This window comes from Lolium rigidum, chromosome 2, assembly GCF_022539505.1.
Source record: "Lolium rigidum isolate FL_2022 chromosome 2, APGP_CSIRO_Lrig_0.1, whole genome shotgun sequence".
NCBI lineage: Eukaryota > Viridiplantae > Streptophyta > Magnoliopsida > Poales > Poaceae > Lolium > Lolium rigidum.
Genome location: NC_061509.1, coordinates 98,242,986 through 98,266,946, shown reverse-complemented (window position 1 = coordinate 98,266,946; position 23,961 = coordinate 98,242,986). Strand labels below are relative to the sequence as shown.

The 23,961-nt window shown below is 41.8% G+C and overlaps 2 protein-coding genes across 2 annotated transcripts; one reads left to right on the top strand and one right to left on the bottom strand.

Annotated features, from left to right (window-relative positions):
* The first annotated feature begins 14,550 nt into the window (after positions 1-14,550).
* LOC124686973 (F-box protein At3g58530-like) lies at positions 14,551-18,423 on the top strand. Its single transcript, XM_047220837.1, has 12 exons — positions 14,551-14,709; positions 15,242-15,301; positions 15,452-15,535; positions 15,625-15,755; positions 15,828-15,903; positions 16,482-16,552; positions 16,700-16,786; positions 16,875-16,947; positions 17,017-17,084; positions 17,173-17,241; positions 17,319-17,424; positions 17,950-18,423. The coding sequence occupies exons 1-12, from the start codon at positions 14,551-14,553 to the stop codon at positions 18,013-18,015; spliced, it is 1,050 nt and encodes a 349-aa protein (XP_047076793.1). The 3' UTR covers positions 18,016-18,423.
* A 1,555-nt stretch (positions 18,424-19,978) lies between these two features.
* Positions 19,979-22,889, bottom strand: LOC124686972. The gene is made up of 2 exons (XM_047220836.1): positions 22,432-22,889; positions 19,979-20,395 (listed from the first exon to the last, which is right to left on the bottom strand). Exons 1-2 carry the CDS (start codon positions 22,816-22,818, stop codon positions 20,363-20,365), a joined length of 420 nt encoding a protein of 139 aa, XP_047076792.1. The 5' UTR covers positions 22,819-22,889; the 3' UTR covers positions 19,979-20,362.
* Between the last annotated feature and the right edge of the window lie 1,072 nt (positions 22,890-23,961).

The following is a 23,961-nucleotide window of genomic DNA, read 5'->3' as shown; positions in this document are numbered from 1 at the left end:
GGGTATACCCATGTCAGTAGCCCCCGAGTGTCTAGGGAAGTCGAAGACTTGCGTAAAGACTCCAAGCATAATCGTCTCCGAAGTCGACGAAATATAAGGCGAGGCCATTGATCCGGAAAATACATCATGTCAATGTCGTAGATCATGTGTAGCGTAGATGATGTCGATGATTCTCGAAGTTAATTTTCTATCGGGTGCGCGGCCAGCGCTCCCGATGGGAGTAGCCCCCGAGTATATGGGCAAGTGCTTGCACTTGGGCATAGACTCAAGTTGTACTACTCGATGAAGAACTTGACTATATTTCTGGGCGTAGCCCCTCTTTTTATCGACTCCTGTTTGAGGACTTAATAAAATCCAGCTCTCCCGATGGGAGTAGGTTCCACTCGAGTTGAGTCTACAAACCTTTATATATTTACCTGCAAGACAAAAACACGAAAACTCGGGTCGAGTAAACTATTTTTCTATCTTGTCTTATTTTGATATACATTTTTCTTCATGAAGCCGAAGCTTTGGGTAAACAACTTTGCTATATTTATTTGAGTCGCAGAATAGGATGAAATCGGATGAAATCACTTCATTTCTTTGTTTTTCATATATTTCGAGTGCACGGAAACACTATATTTTTCTCGACTTCTATATTGGACAGGGATATTGATAAATAGGGTTGGTTCATCCGAAAGCTCGGGTACTGATACGTCTCAAACATATCTATAATTTCTTATGTTCCATGCTACTTTTATGATGATACTCACATGTTTTATACACATTATATGTCATTATTATGCGTTTTCCGGAACTAACCTATTGACGAGATGCCGAAGGGCCAATTGCTGTTTTCTGCTGTTTTTGGTTTCAGAAATCCTAGTAAGGAAATATTCTCGGAATCGGACGAAATCAACGCCCAGCATCTTAGAATTCCATGAAGCTTCCAGAACACTCGAGAGCCACCAGAGGAGGGCCACAGGGCCACCAGACGCCAGGGCGGCGCGGCCCAAGGTGGGGGGGCGCCCCCTATTGTGTGGCGCCCCCGTCAGCCTTTCGACTCTGCCTCTTCGCCTACTTAAGCCTCCCTGACCTAAAACCTCGAGACGAAAAAGCCACGGTACGAGAAACCTTCCAGAGTCGCCGCCATCGCGAAGCCAAGATCTGGGGGACAGGAGTCTCTGTTCCGGCACGCCGCCGGGACGGGGAAGTGCCCCCGGAAGGAATCTCCATCGACACCACCGCCATCTCCATCAACGCTGCTGTCTCCCATGAGGAGGGAGTAGTTCTCCATCGAGGCTAAGGGCTGTACCGGTAGCTATGTGGTTAATCTCTCTCCTATGTACTTCAATACAATGATCTCATGAGCTGCCTTACATGATTGAGATTCATATGAGTTTTGTATCACTATTCATCTATGTGTTACTCTAGTGATGTTATTAAAGTAGTCTATTCCTCCTCCATGGTGTAATGGTGACAATGTGTGCATCATGTAGTACTTGGTGTAGGTTATGATTGTAATCTCTTGTAGATTATGAAGTTAATTATTGCTATGATAGTATTGATGTGATCTATTCCTCCTTCATAGTGTGATGGTGACAGTGTGCATGCTATGTTAGTACTTGGTGTAATTGCAATGATCTATCATGCACTCTAATGTTATTTAAATATGAACATCGAATGTTGTGGAGCTTGTTAACTCCGGCATTGAGGTGCTCTTGTAGCCCTACGCAATTAGTGGTGTTCATCATCCAACAAGAGAGTGTAGAGTGGTTTTATTATGTGATCAAAGTTGAGAGTGTCCACTAGTGAAAGTATGATCCCTAGGCCTTGTTTCCAAACATCGAATCTTCGTTTGTTTACTGTTCCGTTGCATGTTTACTCGCTGCCATAATTTATTCAGATTGCTATTGCCACTCATATTCATCCATATCATTTGCATCTCACTATCTCTTCGTCGAACTAGTGCACCTATACATCTGACAAGTGTATTAGGTGTGTTGGGGACACAAGAGACTTCTTGTATCGTGATTGCGGGGTTGCTTGAGAGGGATATCTTTGACCTCTTCCTCCCCGAGTCCGATAAACCTTGGGTGATCCACTTAAGGGAAACTTGTCGCTGTTCTATAAACCTCTGCTCTTGGAGGCCCAACATCTGTCTACAAGAATAGAAGCACCCGTAGACATCAAGCACTTTTCTCGGCGCCGTTGCCGGGGAGGAAAGGTAAAAGGCACTCATACTCCGGTCCCGTGTAACTAAGTACTTTTCTCGTTGCCGTTGTGTGTGTGCTCGAAGCTATTTCCTTTAGATCCTGCAATTGCATCTTTTTGTTTCTTGTTTTACACTAGTAAGGCATAATGGACAACAATGAGCTTCTTATTCTATTTCCCGAGTTAAGACATGGATTGTTTGATGCGAAAATTAAAAAACCTATGGAACCTTATTTGCATGCTCGGTAGTAATATTAGTATGAACGCTTTGAACACCATTGTTGATAATGATATAGAAAGTTCTAAGCTTGGGGAAGCTGGTTTTGATGAGCATGATACTTTTAGTCCCCCAAGCATTGAGGAGAAAATTTTCTTTGATGATACTTTGCCTCCTATTTATGATGATTATAATGATAGTGGTCTTTTGGTGCCACCTACTATGGAGAGTAAATTTTATTGTGATTATACTATGCCTCCTATATTTGATGATGAGAATAATAATGATAGCTACTTTGTTGAATTTGCTCCCACTACAACTAATAAAATTGATCATGCTTATGTGGAGAGTAATAATTTTATGCATGAGACTCATGATAAGAATGTTTCATTTGATAGTTATATTGTTGAGTTTGTTCATGATGCTACCGAAAATCATTATGAGAGAGGAAAATATGGTTGTAGAAGTTTTCATGTTACTAAAACACCTCTCTATATGCTAAAAATCTTGAAGTTGCGCTTGTCTAGTTTTCCTATGCTTGTTGCATTATGCCTACATGACTTGTTTATTTACAAGATTCCTTTCCATAGGAAGTGGGTTAGGCTTAAATTTGTTTTGAATTTGCTTCTTGATGCTCTCTTTTGCTTCAACTCTTATTTCTTGCGAGTGCATCATTAAAACTGCTGAGCCCATCTTAATGGCTATAAAGAAAGCACTTCTTGGGAGATAACCCATGTCTTTATTTTACTACAGTACTTTTTTTATTTGTGTCTTGGAAGTTGTTACTACTGTAGCAACCTCTCATTATCTTTATTTTATTGCATTGTTGTGCCAAATAAAGTCTTTGATAGTAAAGATGATACTAGATTTGGATTACTGCGCAGAAACATATTTCTTGCTGTCACGAATTTGGGTATGATTCTCTGTAGGTAACTCAGAAAAATCTGCCAATTTACGTGGGTGATCCTCAGATATGTACGCAACTTTCATTCAATTTGGGCATTTTCATCTGAGCAAGTCTGGTGCCTCTAAAAAATTCGTCTTTACGGACTGTTCTGTTTTGACAGATTCTGCCTTTTATTTCGCATTCCCTCTTTTACCGTGTTGGATGGATTTCTTTGTTCCATTAACTTCCAGTAGCTTTGAGGCATGTCCAGAAGTGTTAAGAATGATTGTGTCCTCTCTGAACATGTGAATTTTTGATTATGCACTAACCCTCTAATGAGTTTGTTTTGAGTTTGGTGTGGAGGAAGTTTTCAAGGGTCAAGAGAGGAGGATGATATATGATCAAGAAGAGTGAAAAGTCTAAGCTTGGGGATGCCCCCGTGGTTCATCCCTGCATATTTCAAGAAGACTCAAGCGTCTAAGCTTGGGGATGCCCAATGCATCCCCTTCTTCATCAACTTATCAGGTTTCTTCTCTTGAAACTATATTTTTATTCGGTCACATCTTATGTGCTTTACTTGGAGCGTCTGTGTGCTTTTATTTTCGTTTTGTTATTTTCATTCTCTGAATAAATTCATGCTTGTGTGGGAGAGAGACACGCTCCGCTGTTGCATATGAACACATGTGTTCTTAGTTTTATCTTTAATGTTCATGGCGAAGGTTGAAACTACTTCGTTAATTGTTATATGGTTGGAAACAGAAAATGCTGCATGTGGTAATTGGTATAATGTCTTGAATAATTTGATAATTGGCAATTGTTGTGCTCATGTAGATCATGTTTAAACTCTTGCATCATGTACTTTGCACCCATTAATGAAGAACTACATAGAGCTTGTTAAAAGTTGGTTTGCATGATTGGTCTCTCTAGAGTGTAGATACTTTCTAGTTGAGGTGTTTGAACAACAAGGAGACGATGTAAAGTCTTATAATGGTTACAATATGTTCATATGTGAGTCTTGCTGCACCGTTTTTTACTTGAGTTTGCTTCAAACAACCTTGCTAACCTAGCCTTGTATTGTGAGGAATTCTTCTCATGCATCCAAATCCTTGAGCCAATAACCATGCCATTTGTGTCCACCATACCTACCTACTGCATGGTATTTCTCTGCCATTCCAAAGTACATTAATTGAGTGCTACCTTTAAAATTCTATTCTTTGTCTTTACAATATATAGCTCATGGGAAAATAGCCTTAAAAACTATTGTGGTGAGGGATATGTAGCTATGTATCTTATTTCTTAATAAGTTGCTTGTTGAGCGGTAACCATGTTTCTGGGGACGCCATCAACTATTTTACCTTTGTTGAATATCATGTGAGTTGCTATGCATGTTCGTCTTGTCTGAAGTAAGGGCGATTTTCATGATCATATGGTTTGAGTATGCATATTGTTAGAGAAGAACATTGGGCCGCTAACTAAAGCCATGATTCATGGTGAAAGTTTCAGTGTGGACAATCAATCCTCAATCTCTTATGAGAATATTAACTGTTGTTGAATGCTTATGCATTAAAGAGGAGTCCATTATCTCGTTGTCTATGTTGTCCCGGTATGGATGTCTAAGTTGAGAATAATCAAAAGCGAGAAATTCAATGCGAGCTTTCTCCTTAGACCTTTGTACAAAGCGGCATAGAGGTACCCCTTTGTGACACTTGGTTGAAACATATGCTATGCAATGATAATCCATGTTAATCCAAGCTAATTAGGACAAGGTGCGAGCACTATTGGTATACTATGCATGAGGCTTGCAACTTATAGGATGTCTTATACATAACACATATGCTTTATTACTACCGTTGACAAAATTGTTTCTTGTTTTCAAAATGAAAAGCTCTAGCACAAAAATAGTAATCCATGCTTCCCTCTGCGAAGGGCCATTCTTTTACTTTATTGTTGAGTCAGTTTACCTATTCTTTCTATCTCAGAAGCAAACACTTGTATCAATTGTGTGCATTGATTCTTACATGTTTACCTATTGCACTTGTTATATTACTTTGTGTTGACAACTATCCATGAGATATACATGTTACAAGTTGAAAGCAATTGATGAAACTTAATCATCCTTTGTGTTGCTTCAATGCCTTTACTTTGAATTTATTGCTTGATGAGTTAACTCTTATGCAAGTCTTATTGATGCTTGTCTTGAAAGTACTATTCATGAAAAATCTTTGCTATATGATTCAGTTGTTTAATCATTGTCTTTACCATTGCTTTGAATCACTTCATTCATCTCATATGCTTTACAATAGTATTGATCAAGATTATGATAGCATGTCACTTCAGAAATTATCCTTGTTATCGTTTACCTACTCGAGGGCGAGTAGGAACTAAACTTGGGGATGCTTGATACGTCTCAAACGTATCTATAATTTCTTATGTTCCATGCTACTTTTATGATGATACTCACATGTTTTATACACATTATATGTCATTATTATGCGTTTTCCGGAACTAACCTATTGACGAGATGCCGAAGGGCCACTTGCTGTTTTCTGCTGTTTTTGGTTTCAGAAATCCTAGTAAGGAAATATTCTCGGAATCGGACGAAATCAACGCCCAGCATCTTAGAATTCCACGAAGCTTCCAGAACACCCGAGAGCCACCAGAGGAGGGCCACAGGGCCACCAGACGCCAGGGCGGCGCGGCCCAAGGGGGCGCCCCCCTATTGTGTGGCGCCCCCGTCAGCCTTCCGACTCCGCCTCTTCGCCTACTTAAGCCTCCCTGACCTAAAACCTCGAGACGAAAAAGCCACGGTACGAGAAACCTTCCAGAGCCGCCGCCATCGCGAAGCCAAGATCTGGGGGACATGAGTCTTTGTTCCGGCACGCCGCCGGGACGGGGAAGTGCCCCCGGAAGGCATCTCCATCGACACCACCGCCATCTCCATCAACGTTGTTGTCTCCCATGAGGAGGGAGTAGTTCTCCATCGAGGCTAAGGGCTGTACCGGTAGCTATGTGGTTAATCTCTCTCCTATGTACTTCAATACAATGATCTCATGAGATGCCTTACATGATTGAGATTCATATGAGTTTTATATCACTATTCATCTATGTGTTACTCTAGTGATGTTATTAAAGTAGTCTATTCGTCCTCCATGGTGTAATGGTGACAATGTGTGCATCATGTAGTACTTGGTGTAGGTTATGATTGTAATCTCTTGTAGATTATGAAGTTAATTATTGCTATGATAGTATTGATGTGATCTATTCCTCCTTCATAGTGTGATGGTGACAGTGTGCATGCTATGTTAGTACTTGGTGTAATTGCAATGATCTATCATGCACTCTAAGGTTATTTAAATATGAACATCGAATGTTGTGGAGCTTGTTAACTCCGGCATTGAGGTGCTCTTGTAGCCCTACGCAATTAGTGGTGTTCATCATCCAACAAGAGAGTGTAGAGTGGTTTTATTATGTGATCAAAGTTGAGAGTGTCCACTAGTGAAAGTATGATCCCTAGGCCTTGTTTCCAAACATCGAATCTCCGTTTGTTTACTGTTCCGTTGCATGTTTATTCGCTGCCATAATTTATTCAGATTGCTATTGCCACTCATATTCATCCATATCATTTGCATCTCACTATCTCTTCGCCGAACTAGTGCACCTATACATCTGACAAGTGTATTAGGTGTGTTGGGGACACAAGAGACTTCTTGTATCGTGATTGCAGTGGTTGCTTGAGAGGGATATCTTTGACCTCTTCCTCCCCGAGTTCGATAAACCTTGGGTGATCCACTTAAGGGAAACTTGCTCGCTGTTCTACAAACCTCTGCTCTTGGAGGCCCAACACTGTCTACAAGAATAGAAGCACCCGTAGACATCAGGTACCAGTTAATGCACTTGTGGCAATCCGTATAAACCTACTTCAAACTCGCGTCCCCGGACACGAATTCGGGATACCGGCGTAATTCGAACGTGCCGCTTTAGGACTTACCGAAACCGAATTCCAACAGAAATTATCGGATCCACAAGCAGCGTCCACTGGGTTTATTTATTCACATCTGTTGATGTGGATAAAGTGGTAGAGCGCATTCTGTGTGCGATGCCACGCCACGCAGGACGGATCCTGGGGTCTTACCTTCGTGACCCTTTTACAAGTCACGGCATTCGGAGTTTTTTACCGCGGCGGACGCGCTCCGAGAATATATTGTCGAGTGCCTTTTGTTCGGCTGATGAAATGCTCCATTCTTCGGGTTGAACCATTTCTTCGGGTTGCTATGTTTTGTCGAATAGGATCTTGATGGTCCTATATTGACTTGCTATATTGAATTTTATTTATTCGGGTGCGCGGCCAGCGCTCCCGATGGGAGTAGCCCCCGAGGCTACAACCGAGTGTTTGCACTTGGGTGTAGGCTCAACTTTCTTTATCGACTTCCTTGAAATATGTTTTTCCTCGAATATGAAATTGGGATAAATGACGATCATATGAACTCGAAGATTTTTCCCAGTTCCTCCTTCAAGAAAATTTCTCCGGGTTCTCCCTGAAAAAGATTTCTTCGGGTTCTCTCTTGAAGACAATTTCTTCGGGTCTGAAGAAGATTTCGTTGGGTTCTCTCTTGAAGACAATTTCGCCGGGTTCCTCCGTGAAGAAGATTTCGTCGAGTTCCTCCTTGAAGAAGATTTCGTCGGGTTCCTCCCTGAAGAAGATTTCGTTGAGTTGCGCATCCGGACATAGGCTCAAGAACTTATATACTTTGAAATTTCCTTTCTCCTGCACAAATAAACAAACTTTTTCTATCTTTTCCTTGACTCTCTTTTTCGCATGCGGTGTCAGATGCTCGGATTCGATGATATGTAAAGTGAATATATGTCGTGCAGCCCCCGAGTGTCGGGTGCGGCGAAAGTAAATGATAATCATCTTTATGTGAAATAAAGGAACACTTAGCTTATTGGGCACGACGGAGTCGATGCGCGATGAAGTCTTCGAGTGCAGCGAAAAAGTCGAGCCGAAGTAGGAACCACCGAATAGCGAAAGTGGATGCTACCAAATTGTTGATGAAGAGATAGCCGAGCCCCCGAGCACTGATGGGGTGATGTCATGATTGTTGCTTAGACGCCGTGTCACAGTTGTTACTCGGGGCGAAGTCGTTGTCGAGCCCCGAGTATTATCCGTGACGCCGAAAGAAGGCCATTAAGGATGGAATACTGAAGATGAATCCGAGATAAAGTACTTGAGATGAATCCATATTAAAGATTACACCATCAAATATAAATCATATATTGAAGATGAATCCGCCGATATCATAGAGGATGAATACATTGACCCGAACAACCCAGTAATAACCATAGAAGATGAATCCGCTGATATCATAGAGGATGAATCCATTGACCCGAAGAAAATAGTTGCAGTAATAACTATAGAAGATGAATCCATTGACCCGGAAACACATCGGGCAATATTGTATAAGTGAACCAATAATAACCCAAAGAAAACCAATCTAGTAATCCGAAGAATAAATAAATACACTGAGCGAAGAAGATAAAGCCACTAAGTCGAAGAAAATAATTCCACTGAGCCGAAGAAAATAATTTCACTGAGCCGGAGAAGATATATCCAGAGCCAAAGAAAAGAAATTCACCAAGTAACCGAATATATTTGTGGTAACGAAGTAATGGCGCAGCCCCCAGTGTTTGGGTGAATTTGCTGTAATAATATAATGGCGCAGGCCCGAGTAATTGGGGGTGACGAAAGTAAATAATAATTGACTCTCGGAAGAGGAAACACTTAGCTTTTTTATCGAGTACGACAGAGTCGTCGCTGAAGCAGGTCGTGCAATAGACACAGTCGATGTAGGCACGCGGCGTCTGGCTAGGAGTAATCGAGATAGTCGCACAGCGCCCAGCCGAAAATAGTATGCTTTATTCCAATATGGTGATATTTCTATCGGATAACGAATTCATGACGCGGAGTCCGTGATGGCAGGTCCTGGTGCATCTTTGACCAAACTAATCTTGTGGAGTTTCACTTGAGATGTCGCGTAATGGCCTGAGTGCTTGACCAAATCATCTTTTGTCCTTGAAAATTGACTAGCCAGGCAACATAGGCAGCCGCAAAAACCATGCGTGACCAATCCGGCGACGGCCACGTGACTGCATGCAACGCATCTTGAAGAGGATTTTACAAATTAATCTTCATGCATGCTGTGAGCCGTGTCCTGATTCTGCGCCTGTTTGCTGAGCGGCCGCGGCGCCATCGGGACCTGATCCATGTAAAGTAGCAAGAGAAGCAGCTCCTGCCATAAAATAGTGCACGACCAACTTTTGAAACTCGTGCTGATCAATCTGATGTTAAAGGTGGTTGCCGAACTTGCTTTGTTGATGGTGATAGAATTTTCTGCTGTTATTCAAAAGCCCAGCTCTTTGCACGTATGCTTTCCAGAACAAGGTCACCGAAAGGAGCGCCGGATTAGATTAACTGTCCAGAACACGGAACCCGACGAAATCAAGTCGACCGCGGACAAGAATGTCGCCGAAGTTTCATTATTGTAGATCGGAACACTGCTGCACCGCTTTTTGCTGTAGATCGGGTGTGTTGAAGTCGATAATTGACCAGATGCGATCTGTCGAAGACGATGGATCCCGTCCGGATAACAAAATCCATTCGCCGTGATTCCCACAGACGGCGCCAATTGACGAGGGAACACCTCGTCAATGCCTACGTATTGTAGACTTGGGTTTCGGGAGAGAGCGACGATGGAGATTCCGGGAGCGAGATTAGGCACACGATGTACCCAGCTTCGGGTCCCCTCAGCGGAGGATCCCTACGTGCTGCTAGCAATCTAGTATATGATCACAAGTATGTTTACAGGGGGTCGTCGTAGGCGGAGCTATGTTGTCTATCTGTTCTCTATTTGTTGGCCTCTCTCCTATCGGGTGTCCTGGCTGGCTTTATATATGCAACCAGCCTAGGGTTTTACAAGAGTCCTAGTCGACTACTTTTTCGGGTTGCCTTGTTGGGCCTTCTCCATATTACCGAGCCAGGTATACTAATAATGGGTACCCGAAGGGTATACCCATGTCAGAAGGAGCCTATTTATATCTAACAACAAAAAATATGGCCGTTGGGACTTCCCAGACCGGATTATCCGCCCCCCGACATGAAAAATCCAGCCCAAAATCAGGGGACTATATAGGGGCTCGCGCCCAAAAGTCTTTAGCCGTTTTTTCCAGGCCGGATTATCCGCCCCTTATTTGGGCCGGATAATCCGCTCCCCTGAAAAATGATAGAAACAACAAAACGAGAATGACCATAACTTGAGCATCCAGGCTCCGATTTTGATAATCTTGGGCTTGTTTCAAAGCTAGAAACAATCTCTACAAAATCAGGGAACAATCATATTACAACAAGGAGGATAGAAACAAATGGGGAAGTTTAAACCTATCTATAAGAGACAAACATGTAAAACCTTCAATATGAAAAATGCAACAACTTGAGTTAGGAAACTCGAATTTAGGTGAAACCAAATTTTTGTAAAGAGAATGACAAGATATGCCCCCAAAAGAGTGAAAATCTTAAGAACAACTCGGGTTGATTTTTCAAGAATTTAGAGGTGAAACCTCTTAATACAAAGAACCGGAAAAACTCTAATATCGAATACGCAACAAGTATTTCATGCGAAATCCGTTTTCGATGAACCAGAGCCTGTCATGAGAATAAGCACACACTCTAAAACACCACATGGATAAGATCCAAATAACAACCAAGAAAGATGGTGCAAGGATGTAAATGTTTGAGCTCTCTCTGAACGATACGATCAAGTTACTCACTCGATAGCCCTCTTGATAGTACGACAACTAACCTATAAACCGGTCTCCCAACTAAGCCATGAGAGCAATAAGAAAGAAACCCTATCAAGAGAAAATCTTAACCATGCGCATTCCACTTGATCTCGATGATAACGATTTTGACCGCAACAAGATGAAACGCCTTTCTTGATTGTGCTTGCTTGACAAAGTCTTGCGGATTGCTCTCCCATAGTCCACTATGTGAGAGCTTCTTATTCAGCGCATCTTCACATATCCATGATCACCATATGGATGGCAAGTTTCAAGCATATGATCTCTTCGAGTTGGCTCATCTTGAACTTGCACTTTATTTCTTCATTCTTCATCATGTTGATGTCTTGAAGATAAACTTGAGGGGGCTCACTTCATCTTCAAGATATACTTGACACTTGATATTATTCATTAATTTCTTCTTATTGCAACCTTGAAGCCAACATATGTTCAAGCCTTGCCTATGAACAACACCTACAAATATAACACAATGCAAACATTAGTCCATAGGGATTGTCATTAATCACCAAAACCACACATGGGGGCTCCATGAACTTTCAAAAGCCCTAGATGAAAGGTCTTGACCTAAAATCGCCTATATTAAGGTCCCCTGATACATCTCGGAGAGGAGGCAACACATATCACAGAAACACCGAAATAGAGTCAGCACAAGCGAAGATTGGAGGGGGGAATCTCTACCGGAGCTGCCACCGGAAAGATATCCTACCCCTCCAAGATCTACATCAACATCACCATGATGAGAGGGAGTATTCCACCTCTGGACTATGGGTTTGTGGAAGTAGCTTGATCTATCTCTCTTGTTCTATCAGTGTATTAGCACCATATGAGCTGCCCGACATGATTATGGTCATCTTTGTAACCCCTTTGTGGTGGATATGTTTTCTATGAGTTGATATTTGAGATTGGAATCCTCTTTTGTGTGAGATGTGTAAGTAGATGCATATTATGTACCCCTTCTTGAGTACTTGTTTTGATCCAACTTGTATGAGAGAAGATTTGTGGGGAACATGTGCATTAGATGGAGTAACATGGGGTAGTCATTGAATAGTGGCACAAAATTCGAGACCTACTTTGGTTTTTTACATTTCTTTTGTTGCGTCACTAGGGATTAAGAGGATACATGTGCTACAGTTTCATCTAGTGACAATCTAGGTGGTCTTGTTAAATCAACATATTATATTTGAGATACAAACATTATGTCAAAGTTCTTAAGGCTATGCCCTATTAATTCTTAAATCTAGATTGCTTGGAGTTTTCCCTTTCTAGTGGAGTATAAGAGAGATGTGTTGCATCATCTCTAGTAATGCCCATACAAATACTTATTTCACAATATGAGATTCCACCAACATAATAAAACTTAATGAATTGTTAGTGTCCATTACACCTTTATGAGAGAGTAGTCAAGTGAAACCATAAACCTCGGTCCAATTTTAATCATAAGAAACGCCAAACCAACACTTTTATCAACCTTTATAATTTCAGCACTTATTAATTCCGAAAATACAAAAATATATTTAGCAAACCCAATCCAAAACCCAAAAGACATTTACTTTATTATTTTACTTTTATCACCTAGTATAGATTGCTTCACTTTTATTTACTTACCATATTTTTCATTTTACTTATACGATACCTCATGCTTGAAAATCACATAGTGGAGTTGGGAACACAAGATAATTTATTTTGTTTTGTAGGTTGCTTGAAGAGGAGAAAGGGAGTAATTCTTCGCTGATTCCCCGAGAGTTCGATATAACCCTTGAGTCACCCTTGTGGAAAAAAGACGCTTGCTAAAACACTCTGCACTTGGAGTTCCAACGAGTTGGTACACACAAAGTTATTGCCATTAACCGCAGTCATTAAATCTAGCGCCGGCAATGAGAACACGGAGGGTGAAGGCGCTAGATTGTCATCAAGATCTGTAAAGAAGCGCATGCTAAGGCGAAGAAAGCCGTGGATGACTCAACCACTATGCCGGAAGGCTCGACGCAGGAGGAACTTATGGCCTACCACAAACTTCACAAACCGTTCCCTCCTTCAAAATACCCTTCATAAAAAGTACCAAACTTGCCACCGAAACCTTGATTGTTGAAACCTTGCTGACCATCTGCCCAACCACCGTTGTAACATTGGCCCGAACCAGCCTCATACCTTGAGTTATCCGTAGAGGGAAACCTTGTGCCCCCTTCCTAAAAATCTAGCGTGGCCACCATCTGCGTCTCCATTCCAAAAACCTTGCCGTGGTGGTTAGTACCCTGGGGTGGTTTCGTTCCTCTCATCGGCGTTACGTTTCCCTGCATGGCACCTCTTGGTGGTTGTGACTGAGGGTAGAGTCTCCTGGTCGCCCCCGGCTCTTCTCCCCCTCTTCTCCGGTGCTTTCGCCGGTCGGAGGGGATGGGGGAGGATGTCGACCTCTTGTATATAGTAGTAGAGCTAGTAGCAGGTATAGGGTTTGTAGTTGGTACTATATGGCGTCCGACGTCAGGTCGTGGGGGATTCTTCCTCCTGGTGATCGTGCGCGGTTTCGAGTGGCTGTGGGTGTCATTCTCCGGCGAAGCTCCGTGGTGGAGATTAAGATCCAGGGAGAGATTTGGCAAGATCCTCTTCAATAAGTGTGGTCTCGTTGGTGCTCTTCCTCACGCCAAGCTCGCTTGTCCTAGCCGCCATGGAGGTGGAAGGTGGGCTGCTATGGCGGGATCTAGAGTGTTGGGGAAAGTTCATGAAGCTGCCTTGTGGAGTTCCTACACAGCGGCAAGCTTGGCCGCGGTGATCTTTGGCTAAGAGCGGCCACTCCACGCGCCAGTGCAGTTTATGCGCATGTGCATCTTCAACCTCCTTCTGTGGAGGCCTTTCAACCTCGATGCGGCGAAGTAAGCTCTTCCAGGCCAAGTGGTTTTATCTCCGGAGTTGGGATGAGTCGTCGGAATCACAGGTCAAGCAACGCTGGTGGTGATGAAGATAGTGGACTCGATTGCTTTTTGGTCAACCTTTGTAGGGTCTGTTTCGAAAGAGTCCCATGCCTTGTTGTAGTTCCTGTATCTCTTAAGGGCCTTGTTGTAATTTATACTGTTACCACCGCTAAGTAATGCAGTTTCTAGGCCTTCGGCACCCTTTCCTATTTAAAAAAAAAGAGTGCCTTGAACCCTTGAAGTGATTTTGAGTTAATAAAATGTCGCTTTACCTAAAATCTTCCAGTAACATTTTTTCAAAACAATTTCTCAGTTACCTTTTTCTTTTAGCATGATGTTATTGTTACCTGATGGCGGCGATGGGCCTTGATGCGGGAAAATGGAAATACCCGAGTTTGGTTGTACAGTAAAACCCTCTGTTTGTGGGCCTCCCGTACCTCTCGTCTCCGGCAAAGAGAAATTTGCACGCCCCCTCCGCGCAGCAGCGAACCTCGGAGATGGCGGCGGCGGCGGCCGACGAGGCGTGGTGCCGGGAGACCTTCCCTCAGGTGATGGAGCTGGTGAGCCCGCGCCTTCCTCAGCGCGACGCCTGCGCCCTGCTCTCCATCAGCCCCTGGTGCCACCGCGCCCTCACCGCCAACCCCAAGCTCTGGGAGGTGCGTATCGCGCCGCGTGTACTCTCCCCTTCTACTGCGCTTTCTCAGGAGTTCATAACTAGCCATCTACCCTTTCGCTGCATGCGCAATCCCATTTGATGCTTGATTTCTTGATTATTTGATGCTTGATTTCTTGATTCAGTTTTAGCCCTGTGAAATTGTTACAACAGAGCACCCCTGTTCTTGCCAAGTTCAGGAGAATCAATTGCGACGCTCTTACAAAATTGATATGAGCACCAGTCTCGGTGGCCTGCATACTTGAGTACCCTAACTGAACAGTGAGGACAGGAGGCATGGTGGGGATTTTTTTTTTTGTCATTTGCCACACTTTACTCTGAAATTTGAGCATTTGGCACATTGAAAACCACATGCCACGGTAGGCCTAGGACCTTTCCTTGCGAAATTTAGAATTGCTCAGCTAGTTTGCGGCTTTGTGCAGTAATATCATGCAACTAGAATGTGTAACATACCGAACTGTTTGACCTTTTGAGTCCACTATGTGCAAAGGCCTCTCTTACCAAATTAATAATAGGTACTTGACCTGCATGAGATGAAGAAAGCCGGCGAACGACTTATTTCAGCGCTTTCACTGGTAATCATCATCCTAATTTCTGAGTCTTCTGGATAATATTTTGTTCTGCTTTTATGGTCATTCATTGTATCTTTAATAGGCATAACTCTTGTTGTGCATACTGGCTGACTAGCTTTTTTTTGTTATATGCGCTGTTCCATTCTTATTTAGGCAAGGTATTGTCATCTTAAAGTACTTAACCTTGAATTTGCTCAAGATATTGATGACCGACATTTTCTTCATCTAAAAGAAATGGTGAGATTCGCACTGCTTATGTACTTTTAAGGTTTCTTTGTAAGCTATGATCAGAAGCTGTGCGCGGTTTAACATGGGATGATTTACAGGGTGCTATCTTACTAGAAGAATTGGAATTCCTGAACCTAAATGCATGTCAGAGGATCTCTGATAATGGAATTGAAGCTGTTACCAGTCTTTGCCCTAATCTTCGAGCCCTGTCTATCTATTGGATTGTTGGGTAAATTTCTTGCTGAATGTTTCCCTTATACATAAATCACACGTCTAAGCGTTGGACTTTTTGGTGGGTCAGATTAACAGATGCAAGCATTGAACACACTGTGAAGAACTGCAAAAGGATAATAGACCTAAGTCTGAGTGGCTGTAAGGTAGTGTTACTATACCATGTGTTTTCAATTTACAGTTTTTCAAACGATGAGGCTTTCTATGGTTATGCCAGGCTAAGCAGCTGACTTTAAATTTAAGCAGTTACATGTTTTCTTTATATCAATCTTCAATAACGTTATGCATAATCAATACTCAATACATGTGGTGTTTTTTTATTATTTTCTTTTGGAATCTGCAACATTTGTATTTTTTACTTGAATCAGATGGGCATATAATAACACATCGTGTTTCATGCTGATTTGTTCTATGTAACTATAGAATCTACCTTGATCCCAACATATGTGCATATTCCGCTAAAACGATCAGAAGAACCATGTCACTCATCAAATACAGAACACGGTTGCTCTGCGTATCCCTTTGTAGTCACACTGCTACGCTGCAGTTTTGACACATCTCTAAAATAACAGGGCGATGAAGCATTAGTTGTAGATTGCATCATACATGTCCAGATCTAATTTTTTTATGGCTTTTGCCCCATTGACTGGACACATGTAATACATCTGTTTCTGATAACAAGGGGCGACATGAGCTAATGGAAGCTTTATATTTGCGCTTGCAGAATATATCAGATAGAGGCATACATTTAGTTACTGATAATTATCAAGGATTACAAAAGTTGGACATAACCAGGTATGATTAGATGCCGGGATCACATTTGTTTTTTCATTCTTAACATTTATCAGAATTTCACTGGGATCTTTGATTGTGCAAAATTATGGCGGGCTTAGGCAGGAACAGAATTTGAACACCTGGATATTCTGTGTGATATATTTATAGGTGCATTAAGTTGACAGATGAAGCTTTGCAAGAAGTTCTTCAGAAATGTTCTGCTCTTGAAAGCTTGAACCTTTATGCCCTTTCAAGGTAAGAATACTCTCTCAAGATAATATTGAAAAATATCTTAGATAATTCTCTGTAGCAGCCATCTAACAGCCTACTTTGCATCATGCAGTTTTACCGACGAGGCTTATACAAAGATAGGAAATTTAACCAGACTTACTTTTCTAGACTTATGTGGGGCCCAGGTAACTGTTTATTCATCTTCTTGGAGTTGAACCATCAAACCATTCTCCTTACTAACTCATGGTTCCCAGAATCTAACTGACGACGGTCTTACCTGTATATCAAGATGCAGAAGTTTGACATATCTCAATTTGAGTTGGTAAAGCCAAGAGCAAACTTTACTTTTCTGTCAGTATACTAATGGAATTAACTTGTTTTAATTGATCTCTGTAATAACTGTATCGCAGGTGTGTACGTGTTACTGATGTTGGGGTCATAGCTATCGCACAAGGTTGTTGGTCCCTTGAACTACTAAGGTAATGTGGTAATTTTGTTTTAAATTAAAGATAGTGCATCTCTTGTGGTTTATGCATATTCTGTTCTGTTTATGCAGTTTATTTGGAATACTTGGGGTAACTGATACCTGTCTGGAGGCTTTGTCAAAATCTTGCTCAAATAGTCTCACGACTCTAGATGTAAATGGATGTACTGGTATTAAGGTGAGGAAGTAGACCTATGTTTTTAAGTTCGGAATTTTTCCAATTAGCCATCCTGTTCTCTATGTTTGTTTGGGTTAACTGCCTGGCCATACCACCATTAAATTGAAAATAACGTTATAATTTCCAAGTGGCATATGGCACAAACCGTGACAAACACATATAAGAGTAACTAATTTGGATCTATCCATTCCTGCCAAGCAACCCAAAATTTAGTACCAAACAAATAAAATTTAATGCCTTCCAGAGTTTTTTCTGCATCTTGGTTCTAATTAGCTCAAAGGCTTATCCTATCTGAATGACATTAGGCCATAGACTTTGATTTTATGGTTAATCTCAGTCTCGCACACACGGAAGCCCTTGCATAGAGGATGAGGCAGCTGGTTGGGGGAAATAAAAATGGATATGTCATATATTACAAGTAATTGAGAAAATAAGGGATATTTACGTACGGTGCAAACTACACCATTCTTAGATATGTATAGGTTTGCTAATCTGCATTCTCAGTGTAATTTAATTGATTGGCAGAGGAGGAGCTCAACTGACCTGATTCAGATGTTTCCGTTCTTGAGTTGTTTCAAGGTGCACAGCTAGCAACAACATGGATATTTGCTACAATTATCATTATCCCATTTGGCATTTAAAGCGTCCGATATTTCTTGCTCTGGAAAAATGGAGAGGGGCAGTTGCCGCCTACTGCTTGTTTGTATGTTGATCTGAGAGTTCACATAACTTGCATACAGTGATGCGTGGCATGTCTCATTACGAAATTTGGAAGCCATGGAGTTGATGTTCTTGTTGTTTTAACACTGACATTATTAGTCAGTGTAACACTTATGCGGACGGCTCAATTTTGTGTTAAGTGAGTATCTATTTTTTAATGCTAACTAAGTTTCTGTTAATATTACACTGTAAAAGCATAATTTGTCATGCGACGGGCAACGTCATGCCCTATTATACTGTTATTTCCCATTGATGTTAATGCAGTCCGTTATCCTATTTTTTGAATAAACAGTTTTAGTGATTTTTCTTTATTTTTAGTTGTGGTTCATTGTGAAGCACTAGCGTTGACTGGTCCAAGCCTTGCTCCTCTAACTATCCAGATGTCTCCCTGCCTAGATGTTTCGGCCAGAAACCTTAAAGAGCTCAACTTCACTTGCTCTTGACAACCGTGGACTTTAGATCATATCATTTTCCATGAGCTCACATCGCGTAAATTTAAATGAGGTACCTGTCCTAAACTATTGATGGGTGCCAAAATTTATCAAGCCTCGGAACATTTTCTGTATCCAGATTACGCACGGGGCATCAAGAAAATAACAATTGAAAATTGCAAGAGGAGCTAGAAATCCTCAAAAGTTTGCGGATTTCCATTTCCTTGAAGAATTGAACATTCATGGTTGCCTAGACATCTGTTCCAAGAGTTTGGTGTCGGCATCACAAGGGATGCAAGCGAGATCCTGCCATATTCCACTTTTAGTTCATTTTTTTGCTCAAAATTTGAACTAGAAATCCTCAGATGAACTAGAAGTGGGATCTAGAGTAGATTGCCAACCCTTGATGACTTCCTAACACAAGAATACGTACTGCCATTGAGAGTATCCATGTTGTATCCTGTATCGAGTTACTGTCCCTCCAATCTCAAAAAAAAAAAAGAGGTTACCGTCCCTCCCAGGTGACACCCCCTGAAACGTCTTAAGGTTAGTGATTGCCCCAAGTCATAACTGACAAAGGGTTTGATGTTCCAAAGGCTCGAATTACAGCGTTGTGGGGATATCTCTCCATATGTTCCCAGCTGCCTACAAAACATGACACCCTTGTCTCACCGAGGAAGATAACTGAATGCGAGGGTATAACATCCATCCCAGGCTGACATTTGGTGCAATAATCTTGCATCACTTGAGGAACTGGAAATTCAGTATTGTCCAGAGTTTTTTTGTTGTTGCAAAACACAGTACAATCAAAGATGCTCATACATACGTGCACACACGCACACCCTACCCCTATAAGCATCTCCAAGAGACTGCGTTGAAGAACTGATCTGACAGATCTTGAGATTGACGAAGTCACCACGGATGCCTCGCTGTCCACAGAACATCGCCTCCCACTGAAAAATATCCCGTCTTTATGAGACACCAAAGTGTCAAATCTGGAATTTGAACTCTGGTGAACTGCGGGTGCCACTGCCCTTCTAACCATCCAACCACAGGTTGGTCCTCCGTCCAGAGCTAGTTTTAATCGGTGGAGCAAAGACAGTTGCAAGGTTAAGGTGCATGTCGAGGAGAGGCCGGCACATACAGTACGTGCGCTTACATGGTTAGTTTCATCGTGTGAATTCTTAACTCCCCTCTGACCATTTCAATACAGCTCAACTATTTGCTAAGAACATACACACCGAGTATTGGGGCCTGGGAAGAGATCTAGAAATTAGGTTAGCGAAGAAACCACAGCATGTTTATATGGACTCAAAATCTGCAGCCGTTGCTTGCACATACAGGGTAACAGGGAAGAGTCCATGTTGACACTGATGCTGTGAACATGATGACAGTTTTACAGATTTCGGAGCAATGAGCAAGGCTGAGGTCAGACAAAGTTGAGGCCAAATTCTCTGGCCATCGAGGGATGAGCAGTGAACACCACTACAAGAGTAGCGAGCAAGCTTATTCTGAATGAAGTGGTTCTAAGCTAGCCGTACAGTAAAAGGGTTACAATGGTATATCTCATTGCAAATCAACAATCTAAACGAGTCACCAAATGCCCCCTGTCAACATGGCATGTTCCGCGAAATGACAAGAAAAAAGGGACATCCCCTGAACCTGAACTAGCCAATGAACACCTTGAAGACAAGTACCCAAATGTGGGGAGTTCTCTTCCGGTACATTTATGTGAGTACAGTTCTGCTAGTTAACCACACCGGATCGAAAGAGCTCTGCCTTGATCACTAAGCCTGGGGCTTCTCCTCTGCTTTCTTTGGCTGCAAAGAAAAGCAGATAGCAAGATTTTTATTAAGAGTTCAGAAAAGTAACAAAAACTGGTATGAAAGTATACTGAATAAAAGTCCTCAAGTCCAGAGAGTTAAACGAAACTGCTATCGAACCTATAATAGCAGAGATTCAACATTTTACTAGCCATTTCTCTTCACGTACTCAATTTTTGTAAAGCTTCTCCAAACATGACAGTGGGCACAAAAGCAACCAAAGATAATATGTAATGACCAATTACACGAAAAAAAGATGTAAATACTGAAGACAAATATATAATTTGTTTTTAGGAAAAATATTGAAGATAAGAGCACGTATCTGCAGAAAAGCAGATCCCGTGCTACTAGGAAGCATCAAGTTCTCACGAGCAGAAGGAAATATTGGGCCATACACAACATGTAGAAGTACGTATGCACTGTATACAGGTAGGTAACAGTACAAAGTGTGTAGTTAGAAAATAAATGATGTCCAGATGTCCAGGAAGTATTGGATATGGATGCAAGTGGGATTCCACTTCTAAGTCAGTTAGCTGACTTGTGGATTTGAAGATGACTTATAAGTGGGACATTAGTGGGATCAAACTTGACACCTGGAATTGGAGTGCGCAATGTGCAGGTGATTATTTTGAGTACTTCAGTGGAAAAATTGTGCTCAAGAGAAACGTGTGGCTGCCACTGGTTCGGGTTTATATGTCAGGTAACAGTACAAACTGGCAGATTAGAGAAACATATATTATCCAGATGTCCATGGGCTATTGGAGTATGCAATGTGCATCTGATTACTTTGGTGTTTCAGTGGATAACTTCTGCACAGGAGAAACTTATGAAATTTTGATCCGATTATTAATTAACTTCTTTCTCTAAAGATAAGCATAGCCACACAACTATATCTTACCTATTACACAGTCTTCTTTTACTAATGTCAGGTTTTAATGTAATTAAAAAATTAACTTACAATAAAAATGTTAAGTTGTGACACTTGATACCATGTATCAATCTAGAACACGTAAAATTCAAAAATGTTCTGTCATTGGCTCAACTTCTGCTGATTGAAAATCCTTCAGAAACTAAACTTTATCTGCAGCAGGAACACAAAGTACTCTTTGTTATGTAAATTTAAAAAAAAAATCATAAAAAGTTACAAAGAACATTCAGAAGGTTGGCTCAGGAGGCTTCTAAAATGGTAACTCAACATGCTTGTTCAATTTATCTATCTACACGGTTGGCAATATGAGCCAATGCAGTCTGCTCGAATAAAATAGCTAAGGGCTAGGGATGATACGCTAAGCATTTAATTCTTATCAACCCAGGCACAAGTTTCTGTTAAGAGTATAATATTGAAATATGAGAGTATAAACAAATCATGGAAGGACAAATAACGGACTAGAAATTAGACCGACGTTTTTTTAATTCCAATCATATGAATTGCCTATGAAAGTGAATGTTCCGCGAACCAAACAAGTTAAATGCATACGGGAGGCTTGCAGTAGTGTTCCTAATTCACCCTTATCCAACTGGATTATAAATGTCAAAAGCACTAGTGATCCTAACTCTCTTTTATAGAACTGAATTAAATGCCAAACAATAATGTATCCAATTGTACATAGCCAATACACCTAGATGTTTAATAAGGTTTGAAGAAAGGAAAGAAGTTAGAAGAGGTACATCAGATCGACAGTAGCAACATAATCGATGTCAAACATAGAGAAATATTCATGAGATGATATATGTGGAACATAGTAGACATGGACAGGCATTTTCACTTCAGGAAAGCAGAACACAGATAATGCTACATTGTTATTAATCAACAACAAATAAACACAAAAATGAAAATCCGTCTTCCTTCAATCTACATGTGGATAATGAGCATAATTACCAAGGGAGCAGAAGTTCCATAGCGAAATGTACACTAATATCCGCGTTCTAATGTTTGGACAAGGGATTCCAGTGCTAGGCAGTAGGATGCACACAAGCACGGATGGTGTTGGACGGAAAGAGTAGCGAACAAAACAAAGCAGGAGAAGACGCACCTTGATCCCGGGGAAGGACATTCCGAGCTCCTCCTCAGGGATGACGACGGGCCACTTCTCCCCGGCCTCACGGAAGAGCTGCTCGGTCTCGAGGAGACGGCCTCGGGAGAGGATCTGGTCGCGCATGCCCTGCGCGGTGGCGCCGTCAGCGGCGACGAAGGCCTCCTCGGAGCCGTTGACGTAGGTGACGAGGACGCGCGGGGGCGGCTGGGCCTTGGGGTCCTCGGATTCCGGCGGAGTGGGCAGGCGCCGCAGCTCGACGGAGCAGGCTGGATTGGAGTCCTTGGCCTTGCGGCCGTTGCACTGCGCGAGGAGCTCCACCGCCGCCGCCTTGCGCGGGTCCAGCGGGTTGTACTCCACCACCACCTTGGACAGGAACTTGAGCATCTCTCCTCCTCTGGCCGCCGATTTTCCTCGCTCGGCGGTGGCGCGCGACGGCGGGGGACGAAGCGGTGGAGAGGAGGCGGCGCCGAACCCTTCTTCCTGCGGGCCAGATCACGAGAAGCTCACCCTTTTTTGTTGTGGTGAAGTGGGCTTGCAGGCACACCTCGCATAACCTGTAAGGCCCACACAGCCTGCTAATATTCTCAAAAAAAAAAGAGGCTGCTAATAAAATGGTAAGAGGATATTTGACGTTTTACGGCCAGCCGCGAGCCCCAAAACCCTTTTCAATTTGGCGTGGCCCCATATGCTGTCCGAGCCCATCTTTATAATATATACTAGGAATTTTGCGGCGCGGCGCACGCCGCGCCCTTGTTGTTACCGTTTAGGAGATGTAGTTTGTGTTTCATAGTAGATTTGTGCATGGTGAATCGTTTTACACGCCGCACTATTGGGTAAGATGGTAAAGCATAAAAAAATTTATTGTAAAATTGGTGTTAGTACATACTTTTTAGATTAGGTTAATAGTATATTTAGTAATTATGTAGCTTCAACAAAGCAAATTATATATGTCCTTAAGTAGATATATGCTAGTTTTTTGTGTGGATTTATATTTTTAGAGGATTTTGTGGATTTTAATAAAGTTTGGGATTTCTATTCTTGTGGAGACAATTTACCTAGTAGGTTGTGCCTCCCGAGTTGACGAACATTCTTTTTTTCTTCGGGAATTTACGGACAGATTGCTGGTACACTATACAAAATGATACACAGATCGACATCCTCATTGCTTTCAAGTATTTTTTTTTGTAGTACACTACCCGGAAGAAATATATGAGGCCTTAATTATGGCGACCAATCTAAATTGTTGGTACATTTAAAATGCAATCTAGTGATTTTCGTGACTAATTTAGTAAGTATAGTAGCAGGTGAGGCCTACCAACAACTATGTCTTGATGTCAGTCCGAGCTCAACATGTTAATCCGCACCTTAAGCCGCGCCTAAGAAGATAAAGAAATTGTTGTACAATTTATGCAGAAGTGTTAGTGATGTAAGTTATGATTTAAAAAATGAATAAATAATCAACTAATGTCAGTAAATTAGCTTTTGTTTGGTGTACAAAGTCATGTCAGAGTATATAGATGGCTCAAA

Coding starts and splice junctions, on each gene's coding strand:
- LOC124686973 (XM_047220837.1), top strand. CDS start 14,551: ATGGCGGCGGCGGCGGCCGACGAGGCGTGGTGCCGGGAGACCTTCCCT. Junction 15,302..15,451: donor TTATTTCAGCGCTTTCACTG/GTAATCATCATC, acceptor ATTCTTATTTAG/GCAAGGTATTGTCATCTTAA. Junction 15,904..16,481: donor TAAGTCTGAGTGGCTGTAAG/GTAGTGTTACTA, acceptor TTGCGCTTGCAG/AATATATCAGATAGAGGCAT.
- LOC124686972 (XM_047220836.1), bottom strand. CDS start 22,818: ATGCTCAAGTTCCTGTCCAAGGTGGTGGTGGAGTACAACCCGCTGGAC. Junction 20,396..22,431: donor TGTCCTTCCCCGGGATCAAG/GTGCGTCTTCTC, acceptor TTTTCTTTGCAG/CCAAAGAAAGCAGAGGAGAA.